This window comes from Lotus japonicus, chromosome 1, assembly GCF_012489685.1.
Source record: "Lotus japonicus ecotype B-129 chromosome 1, LjGifu_v1.2".
In the NCBI taxonomy this organism is placed as follows: domain Eukaryota; kingdom Viridiplantae; phylum Streptophyta; class Magnoliopsida; order Fabales; family Fabaceae; genus Lotus; species Lotus japonicus.
This window is the reverse complement of record NC_080041.1, coordinates 48,786,643-48,797,795: the sequence shown is the minus strand read 5'-3', so window position 1 is coordinate 48,797,795 and position 11,153 is coordinate 48,786,643. Positions and strand designations below refer to the sequence as shown.

Below are 11,153 nucleotides of genomic sequence, written 5' to 3'. Positions count from 1 at the left end.
CTGAAGTTTGTTGATACTGACCATCAATGGGCAGATATTTTTACAAAGCCCTTAGCTGAAGATAGATTTAATTTTATTCTGAAAAATCTAAACATGGACTTTTGTCCAGAGTGAAGATGGATCAGAACCTCTGACTATGATACTTCTTGATCAGAAGATGTCTAGTCCAGAAGGTAACTCAATCAGAGTGTGTGTGCCCACTGGTACTGACTCTGAAGCTGAGACAACAACACGTGCGTCAGAATTTCTGATGCATAGTTCCTTGTGCCCGTGTGACAGTCTGTTATGATTGCGTGTAGATATGCTTATCTCCTGTGTGTGATTGTGTATTTTACTGTTACTATCTATCTTTAATTTTCAACCGTTGATCTTAAAGTGCTTTTTGAATCAACAACGGTTATTTGATAAAACCCACTATACACACACGTTCTCTCTCACTTCCGGTTTTCACTCTCGCACTCTCTGCTTTTCAAAACCGCCTCCTTCTTGATTTCTCTCTCGATCTCTCTTCATCCTTCAAACTTCATCTTCTACCTCAAACCTTCAACCTCTTCAAAATGGTGAGACAAACCAGAAGATCTACTGCAGATGCACCTCAGTTCCCTCACATGGTAGTCGGTTTGGCAACGGGTCAACGAGGCTCTGAGAACCCGGCACAAGAACAAGTTCAAGCTCAAGAGCAGGTTGTTCCTATTGCAGAACGGGGCTGTGCCGTTCACTGTGTATTTCCTCCTGAGGAACTCCAAGTCCTGGCAGAATGGAGATTCAACCTCGACAACTTGGCTGCAAATGGGTTTGATCTTCGTCCTGAAGTCCAAGCTCAAGGTTGGGGAAACTACTTCAATCGACTTCGAGGACCGGTGTATGAGAAATTGGTAAAGGAATTCTGGAAGCACGCAGACTGCGATGACACTCAGGTGGTCTCTCACATTCTTGGCAGGAAGATCATCATCACTGAGAAGTCATTCGTGAATCTGCTAGGAGCAGAAACTGCTTATGGGTATCGGTTCCAACTGACGGAATCCAAGCTGAAACCCAGCACCAAGGACATCGTCAACAAGGCCCTGTACACCACCTTCAAACCGGGCAAGACGAGTTACAAGGTGATGGACCTTCACCCCAAACTGAGAATCTGGCACAAGATCCTGCTCAACTGCATCAATCAGAGACCGAAGGGTAGTTCTCCAGATTACATCAACTTCAACCAGAAGGCGATGCTGTTTTTCATTCAAGACAAGGAGAAGATCTGCCTTCCCTACTTCCTGTTCTCCTATTTGAAGGAATGCATCCGGAAGTCTCGCACCACCGCCTCCATCAAGTCTGCAATCAAATATATCCCTTTTGGGAGACTGCTCTCAGACTTTCTCATTGAAAGCAACTTGGTGCAAGATTTGATCAATGCTGGTTGCACAGAGGACTTGAGCACAATTGTCAGTGATGTCTTCACTGCCAACTCTCTGAAGAAAATGGGCTTAATCCAGAAGAAGATTGCTCCTGCTCATGAAGACACATCTTCTGAGATCAGAGGAAGAAGAATGCCTCTGAATGACTACCCTCTGTGGACTCAAGCAGACCATCCTGACGCCATCAGATGCTATGTTGAAGACCTCAGGGCTCAAGGATTCGAGATTGACCTTGATGATTTTGTCAGCAGACTTCCACCAGCACCAGAGTTTCCTTCTCCTCCCAAGAAGAAAACCAAGAGGAAGATGGTTCTGGAAGAATCCTCAGAGGAATCTGATGTCCCTCTGGTCAAGAAACCGAAGAGCAAGCCTGATGATGATGATGGTGATGATAGTGAGGACGGTCCTCCAAAGAAGAAGCAGAAGAAGGTCAGAATTGTGGTGAAGCCTACTCGGGTGGAACCAGCTGCTGCAGTGGTCAGAAGGACTGAAGCTCCTGCCAGAGTGACTCGATCATTAGCACATTCAAGTAAGCCTGCACTTGCTTCTGATGATGATTTGAATTTATTTGATGCACTTCCTATTTCTGCCTTACTTCAACACTCCTCAAATCCCCTCACTCCTATTCCTGAATCCCAGCCAGCCGCACAAACCACCACGCCACCACATTCCCCAAGATCTTCCTTCTTTCAACCTTCTCCTACTGAAGCACCTCTCTGGAATTTGCTTCAGACCCAAACCTCTAGGTCAGAAGATCCAACCTCTCTCCTTACCATTCCATACGACCCATTACCTTCTGAACCCATCATCCATGACCAACCCGAGCCCAACCAAACAGAACCACAACCCAGAACGTCTGATCACTCTGCTCCCAGAGCATCAGCACGTCCTGCCGCCAGACCCACGGATACAGACTCATCAACAGCCTTCACACCTGTATCCTTTCCAACCAATGTTGCTGATTCTTCTCCCTCCAATAACTCTGAATCTAATAGAAAATTCATGGAGGTTAGAAAAGAAAAAGTGTCTGCCTTAGAGGAATATTATCTTACCTGTCCAAGCCCTAGGCAATATCCTGGCCCTAGACCTGAACGTCTAGTTGACCCAGATGAACCTATCTTGGCCAATCCTATCCAAGAGGCAGACCCCCTAGTTCAACAAGCTCACCCTGTCCCTGACCAACAAGAGCCAATTCAACCAGACCCTGAACCCGAACAATCACTGTCTAACCAATCCTCGGTTAGATCACCTCACCCTCTGGTTGAAACTTCAGACCCTCACCGTGGAACCTCTGAACCCAATGCTCCCATAATCAACATTGGTTCTCCACAAGGGGCCTCTGAAGCTCATAGCAGCAATCACCCAGCCTCTCCTGAAACCAACCTCTCCATCATTCCCTATACTCACCTCCAACCCACATCTCTCTCTGAGTGCATCAATATTTTCTATCATGAAGCCTCCTTGAGGCTCCGCAATGTGCACGGTCAGACTGATCTCAGTGAGAATGCTGAACATGTGGCTGATGAGTGGAACAATTTGAGCACTTGGCTAGTGGCTCAGTTTCCAATCATGTTGCAGCTCCTGCATGCAGAGGGAAGTCAGAGGATTGAGGCTGCCAAGCAAAGGTTTGCTAGACGGGTGGCTCTTCATGAACTAGAACAGAGAAATAAGCTTCTTGAAGCTATTGAAGAAGCCAAGCGAAAGAAAGAGCAAGCAGCAGAAGCTGCACGTCAAGCAGCAGCTCAGGCTGAACAAGCCAGACTTGAGGCAGAGCGTCTTGAAGCTGAGGCTGAGGCAGAGCGACTTGCACCAGTTATGTTTACTCCTGCTGCTTCTGCTTCCATTCCAGAACCTCAAGCTGCTCAGAACGTTCCTTCCAGCTCTACTCAGACAAGCTCATCCAGACTCGACATCATGGAACAACGTCTTGACACTCATGAATCCATGCTGATTGAGATGAAGCAAATGATGATGGAACTTCTGCGACGCACTGACAAACCTTAGTCTTAGGATCTCTTCTTTTTCTTCTTTCGTTTACTTTGTTTTCCTTTTTGTTAAACTCTGTTTCTTTTTTATTTACTTATTTTCATTTGTTCGTTTGTGATTCTATATGCATATATCTATATATATTTGTGTCACATATGTTTGCAAAACTTGTTTTATTCATAATTGTTCTATGTTTACATCACATTCTTTACATCATATAACTCTAGAATGGAGGATCCTTCCTCATTCTTCTGCACTCCTGGCGCTGCTCTGACCTATTCTTCTCCAAACGCTCCAGTACATGCTGGATGTTGTTGAGTCTGACCTCTAGCTCATCTTTCTCCAGAATCTCTTCTGAAGTCCTGAGCTTCTCTTCCAAGATTTCTTTTTCTTCCAGCAGCTTGAGTTCAAGCCGGCTGAGTTCTTGCACCTCCTCCACGAAGGCAAGAAATTCCTTCAGGTCCCTCTCCAACTCTGGACGCAGGTCCTCTTCCAGCAGTGTCCGTGTCAGCTCCGCGATGGTAGTTTCACCCTCTGGATGCCTGATGTTCAGGAACAAGTCCTCTTCAAAGGCCTTCTTCCTCAGTTCTTCTAGTGCTACGTTGTATGATGCCATTTTTTTTTTTTTTTTTCTTCTGAAAATTATTCGAGGTGTGAAGCTTACCTTTCTCTCCAACGCTTTTTATAGGCTTCACTTTCTCTCTGAAAGTTAATGCTCCTACAGTTTCTCGAGGTTAAGTTCTTGGTAACTGACCCTTCTATTTACTCACTTGACCGGTGGTAAACGCTCATCCCTTGCATTAACTCTTATATTTATTTTCGCCTAACTCTGATTCTTACATCGTTTTCTTTTTCTTTTAAACTTAGACCTTCTCTAAGGGGGAGTACCTTGTACTTCAAGCTGAGTTTTTCACACCCCAAGCTTTTTGCTTATGACAAAAAGGGGGAGTACACCCAGTTTTTGATGTGTAAGATGTGTTAGTGTGACTTATTTTTCTTTTGGAGATTTTAAGAGTTCCACCTTCATGACCAAAGATGTGTCACTGGGCAAATACAAGGAATACATTTCACTTCTTCTGAAGTGATTCTAAGTTGACTCTGATACCCAAGACTCTGATACCTTGTCCATGACTCTGATCACTTATGCGCTCTGATTATTCGTTTTTCATCTATGTCATAAGCTTTTCACTCTGAACTCTTATATGTTTTAGCTCAGAATCTAGACTTTACTAACGTTTTCATCAAGTATTAGATTCAGGGGGAGCTAAGCTCAGAATCAAGCAGTGACTTGAATTCAGAATGAGCAAGATAAACTATTCACATCAGGATAAGTCTTATTCTATATCTCTAAACTCTGAGTGAATTTAGTTTAATGTTTAAGAATTGTTCATCAAAAATCTTAGTTTTGTCATCATCAAAAAGGGGGAGATTGTAAGATCAAGTTTTGATCTAGTAGTACAACTCTATGTTTTGATGATTACAAGTTAACCTTTTGATATGAACAATTGTGGTACTCTAACGTGTTTTTCTGAGTGTGCTATTTACAGGCTCTGACCTCAACTCAATCTCACACAAATCAGAAGCACTGTGTATAAAGGGTAACCCAAGCAACGCTTTCGCATTCACCATGTTCAGTATGAACAGTGGAAAAGCTTCAGAAGTTCTGAAGCTATACAAACTCTGATGAGGACTCAGTCGCTAGAAGCTCTGAAGATCCAGAAGTTCTGATAGCCAAGAAACACTGAAGGTTCAGATGTTCTGATGGTGTAGAAGACTCTGAAGATCCAGAAGCTGAATAGTGGAAACTCTGAAGTCCAGAAGCAAGAAACTCTGAAGGCCATGTTCTTCCCTCTGAGTTCAGAATCAGAAGATACAATGGTCAGAGGATCTGTGCTTTCCCTCTGACTCTGATCAACCGGCTTCACAAGTTCCAATATGAAGTATTCCCCTGATCAGAAGTCTCCTAGGTTAAAAGGTCAAGTCGCTATCCAAGTACAAAAGCAAGTGTACCTTCCTGACGACCTACCTAACGTTCTCAGCCACAGCAGAAGCTGGATTTTCCAGAACTGCCCTCCAACGGTAGCATTTCCCATGCAACGCTCAACCCTAATCCTTGGAGTATATATAGAGGCTGAAGATTGAAAGAAGCGGCAAGAACAGAAAAAAACAACACACACACGCAAGACATATTCAAAATATTCTAAGCTTTCTTTCATCTGAAATTCATTGTGTTTACTATCAGCTTTTTAGAAGCAAATCTCTTGTAAACAATTCTTTGATAAACAGTTTGTTTAGTTCCTTTAGGAGATCAAGGTTGATCGGATCCTAGAGAAGACTAAGAGAGTGAATCTTAGTGTGAGCTAAGTTAGTGTAATTGTTAGTCACTTGTAGGTTTCAAGTGCAGTTGTAACTCTTACCTGATTAGTGGATTGCCTTCATTCTAAGAAGGAAGAAATCACCTTAACGGGTGGACTGGAGTAGCTTGAGTGATTTATCAAGTGAACCAGGATAAAATCCTTGTGTGCTTTTCTATCTCTTATCTTTAGCACTTAAGTTCTCGAAAGATTTGTCAAAATCTTTAAGGTGGTAGTTTTGTACTGAAAACGTTATTCAAACCCCCCCTTTCTACCGTTTTTCATACCTTCAAACATGACCAAGGAACATGTGCAGATTGGAAGGCAATCAAATGTTAAAATGTGGAACCACAGGCCCCAGCAATCGGTTACACATTCGTATGCTCAAGTCAGGAACTATCAAAATTCAACTTGGAGATGTCATTACTGTGGCAGATTTGGTCACATTAGACCATATTGCTTCAAGCTGTATGGATATCCTATGCTTCAAGGTGTATCACGAGAAGATGAAAAGAAAAGTCCAGACAAAAGAAAGTGGAAGCCTAGGGTTAATGTTACTGCTCTCATTGCTCACACCTCTCTGCGCGCATCATCAAAAGAAGACTGGTACTTTGATAGTGGGTGTTCCAGACACATGACAGGAGTAAAAAGTTATCTTGAGAAAGTGAAACTCCATGCTAAGAGCTTTGTTACTTTTGGGGATGGAGCCAAAGGAAAGATCAGAGGAATTGGAAAATTGTCTGACACAGGATCTCCAAACCTTGATGATGTCTTGCTAGTTGAAGGGTTAACTGCAAACTTGATCAGCATAAGTCAACTTTGTGACCAAGGCTTGAAGGTGGTGTTCAAACAGTCTGGGTGTGTCGTCAAAAATAAGAACAAGGATGTGCTGATGAGAGGAGCTAGATCAAAGGACAACTGCTACATGTGGACCTCTGAAACAACATCTTTGTCTGCTCGATGTTTGATGTCTAAAGAAGATGAAGTTAGAATCTGGCACCAAAAGTTAGGTCATTTGAATCTTAAGAGTATGAAAAGGATTGTTGCTGAGGAAGTAGTTAGAGGGATACCAAAGTTGAACATCCAAGAAGGAAAGGTTTGTGGTGAATGTCAGATTGGGAAGCAGGTCAAAATGTCTCACCAGAAGTTACAACATCTGACTACATCAAAAGTGCTTGAACTACTGCACATGGATTTGATGGGGCCAATGCAAGTGGAAAGTCTGGGAGGAAAAAGGTACGTTTTTGTCTGTGTAGATGATTTTTCCAGGTTCACTTGGGTAGAATTTCTGAAGGAGAAGTCAGACACCTTTGAAGTGTTCAAAGAACTATGTCTCCAAGTGCAAAGGGAAAAAGGGAGTGGGATTGTCAAAATACGAAGTGATCATGGAAAAGAATTTGAAAATGGTCAATTCTCTGAGTTCTGCTCATCTGAAGGAATCAAACATGAATTCTCTGCTCCTATCACTCCTCAGCAAAATGGAGTGGTTGAAAGGAAGAACAGGACATTGCAAGAATCTGCTAGAGCTATGTTGCATGCAAAAAATCTACCATATCATTTTTGGGCTGAAGCCATCAACACTGCCTGCTACATTCACAATCGTGTCACTATTCGTCAAGGAGACACAGTCACTCAGTATGAACTATGGAAAGGAAAGAAACCTACAGTGAAGTATTTCCATGTTTTTGGGAGCAAGTGCTACATTCTGACTGACAGAGAACATAGGAGAAAACTGGATCCTAAAAGTGAAGTTGGAATATTTCTGGGATATTCTGGAAACAGCAGAGCTTACAGAGTTTATAATATCCGCACGAGAGTCATGATGGAATCCATTAATGTTGTTGTTGATGATACATCCAATGAGAGAACGGAACAAGCACATGATGAAGATGATCTACCGTATGGGTATACTAATGGGGAACCAGATGAGCCAGCAATTCAATTCCAAAATGAACAAGAAGACACTGTCTCTCAACTGCCTTTAGCTACCAAAGAACCCTCTATTAGAATTCAGAAGATACATCCAAAAGAAAATATCATTGGTGATCTGAATGATGGGGTTATTACAAGGTCAAGGGATCTAGTTTCTAATGCATGCTTCATATCAAAAATAGAACCAAAGAATGTCAAAGAAGCTCTGACTGATGAGTTCTGGATTCAATCCATGCAAGAGGAACTGGGACAGTTCAAGAGAAATGAAGTGTGGGAATTGGTTCCAAGACCTGATGATGCAAATGTTGTGGGAACTAAGTGGATATTCAGGAACAAGTCTGATGAGAGTGGTAATGTGACAAGGAACAAATCTCGTCTAGTTGCTCAGGGATACTCTCAAATAGAAGGGGTAGACTTTGATGAAACATTTGCTCCTGTTGCTCGTCTTGAATCTATCAGATTGTTGTTAGGAGTAGCATGTTTGCTAAAATTCAGACTATATCAAATGGACGTCAAGAGTGCATTCTTGAATGGTTACCTGGATGAAGAAGTCTATGTGGAACAACCTAAAGGGTTTGTAGATCCAAGTTTTCCAGATCATGTGTACAGATTGAAAAAGGCTCTGTATGGCTTAAAACAAGCACCTAGAGCCTGGTATGAAAGATTGACAGAGTTTCTGATCAACAATGGTTATGACAAAGGTGGCATTGACAAAACCTTGTTTGTTAAGAAAAATGGCAGTGAACTCATGGTAGCTCAAATTTATGTTGATGACATCGTGTTTGGTGGCATGTCGAACCATATGGTGGAACAATTTGTTGAACAAATGAAATCTGAGTTTGAAATGAGTCTTGTAGGCGAATTAACTTACTTTCTGGGACTTCAGGTAAAACAGATGGAAGATACCTTATTCATCACTCAAAGTAAGTATGCCCAAGGGAATTGTTAAGAAGTTTGGTCTTGAGAATGCTGGCCATAAAAGAACTCCTGCTGCAACTCATATCAAGCTTACAAAGGATGGGAAAGGTACTGATGTGGATCCTAGTTTATATAGAAGCATGATTGGAAGTCTTTTGTATCTCACTGCCAGCAGACCAGATATTACTTTTGCAGTTGGAGTCTGTGCTAGGTATCAAGCAGAACCAAAGACTAGTCATCTCATTCAAGTGAAAAGGATCATTAAGTATATCAGTGGTACAAGTGATTATGGCATTTTGTACTCTCGCAACACTAATTCAGTGTTAACAGGTTACTGTGATGCGGATTGGGCTGGAAGTGCTGATGATAGGAAGAGCACATCAGGTGGATGTTTCTTTCTTGGAAGCAATCTAATTTCTTGGTTCAGTAAAAAACAAAATTGTGTCTCTCTCTCTACGGCAGAAGCTGAATATATAGCTGCTGGAAGCAGTTGCACTCAGTTGATGTGGATGAAACAAATGTTAAAGGAGTATAATGTGCAACAAGATGTTATGACATTGTTTTGTGACAATCTAAGTGCTATCAACATATCCAAAAATCCAATTCAGCACAGCAGAACAAAACATATTGATATTCGTCATCATTTCATCAGGGAGTTGGTTGAAGATGGTACTGTTACTCTGGAACATGTCTCAACTGAGAAGCAGTTAGCAGATATTTTTACCAAAGCTTTGGATGCCACACAGTTTGAAAAATTGAGGCAGTTATTGGGTATCTGTTTATTTGAGGAATTATAGCAATTAAAGGGATTTTTGTGTGCCAACGGCTATTTTGTTATTACTTTTGAGACACGCTTAATCAGGAATTTCCATTGTTTCTTGATAATCTCTCCTGCAACTTCCACTGTGCAACCTCCAATCTCTGAAACTCACTCCAAAACCGTCCATTCTTTTCTTGAAGACCCGTGTTTCCTTCTGTGTGTCTTCTTCACCATGAGTCAAGATTCTAGCAAGAAACTCACTCCTGAGATGAATGCTTACGGAGTAAAGGTAATGGGTCTGAAATCCAAAACCCCAAAATCTTCAAGGGTTTCCAAATCCTCTCCTCATACCAGTGAAATCGCAATTGCTCAAGGTATCTCTCAACCATCATCTGATCCGCACAAGAAGAAAGGGAAAAAGGCACGATCCAAGTCAGATGCGTCCAAAGCGAAGAGGAAGATGGTAACGAGAGGCTCTGAGGCTACTCAGACAGTGAATTCCGAGGCTGAGATCAATCCAAGTACGGGTGACGATGTTGATGATTCTCGTATCACTGAAGTGTTGGAAACTCCTCTCAAGGAAGTTTTACATGCAAATGTAGATCCAATTGTTCCATCACCAAGCAACAACCAATCAAGCCACGGTGTTGATACTGATTGCAACAAGGATTCTGATCATCTTGAGGAAGAGGTAATGGTTCCCATCTCTACTCCCTCTGTTGATAAAACTATGCATGTCGAGGATGTTCAGGATGTTATTGAAAACTCAGAATCTGATGAGGTGTTGATCAACACCCTTGGTGCTTCTACTTCTGTTGCTTCAAAAAGGCAAAAGATGACTGTTGTTCGTAAGTACTCTACGCGTTCCTCTAGCAAGAAGTTAGGTTTGGGTTTGAGTGAGAACAAGAAGAGCAAGAAGGTCATTATTCTTGATGATGATACTCCTGTTGTCCAGAATGTCAAGAGAAAGGTTCACAAAGATAATGCTGCTCCTGTTGTTGATGAGACTCCAACCGAGGAGTTGGATAAGTCAGATACTGGTTCTGCTGCTCGGAAGCGCAAGATTGGGAAACGAATTCCAGAAAATGTGCCTGTTGCTCCTTTGGATAACATTTCTTTTCACTCTGAAAAGAGTGTTGGTAAGTGGAAGTATGTTTATCAGCGCAGAATTGCTCAAGAGAGGGAATTGACTGGTGAGATTCTGCATTGTCAAGAAATTATGAAACTTCTTGAGGCTGCTGGGTTATTGAAAACTGTTACTGAGATAGGTGGCTGCTATGACAAGTTGGTGAGAGAATTTATAGTGAATGTGACTACAAATTGCACTGTTTCTGGGCATCCTGATTTCAGGAAAGTTTTTGTGCGTGGTAAGTGTGTCCATTTTTCACCTGAGATCATTAACCAGTATTTGGGAAGGAGCACTGTTGCCACAGGAAATGAAGAGTTGTCATTGAGTGCTATCACTAAAGAACTCACGGCTGGTTAGACTATGGTATGGCCTGCTAAAGGATTGCTGTCTTCTACTTATTTGAGTGTGAAGTATGCTATCTTGAATCGCATTGGTGCTGCAAATTGGGCTCCTACCACTCATAGCTCAGATGTTTCTTCAAGTTTGGCTAAATTAATTTATCTGGTTGGAACTCAAACTCAGTTTGATTTTGGTGAATATGTCTTTGCTCAAACTATGAAGCATGCTGAAACTTTTGCTGTCAGGCTTCCTATTGGTTTTCCTTGTTTAATTTGTGGGATTATTTTGAGTCAACATCCTCAAATTCTCCGTGATGATGAGGTTCCTAGCCA

The 11,153-nt window shown here is 42.0% G+C and overlaps 1 protein-coding gene across 1 annotated transcript; it reads left to right on the top strand.

The window, feature by feature from the left end:
- The first annotated feature begins 9,585 nt into the window (after positions 1 to 9,585).
- On the top strand, positions 9,586 to 10,839 carry LOC130737436 (uncharacterized). The gene has a single exon (XM_057589195.1). It carries the CDS (start codon positions 9,586 to 9,588, stop codon positions 10,837 to 10,839), a length of 1,254 nt encoding a protein of 417 aa, XP_057445178.1.
- The last annotated feature ends 314 nt before the right edge of the window (positions 10,840 to 11,153 follow it).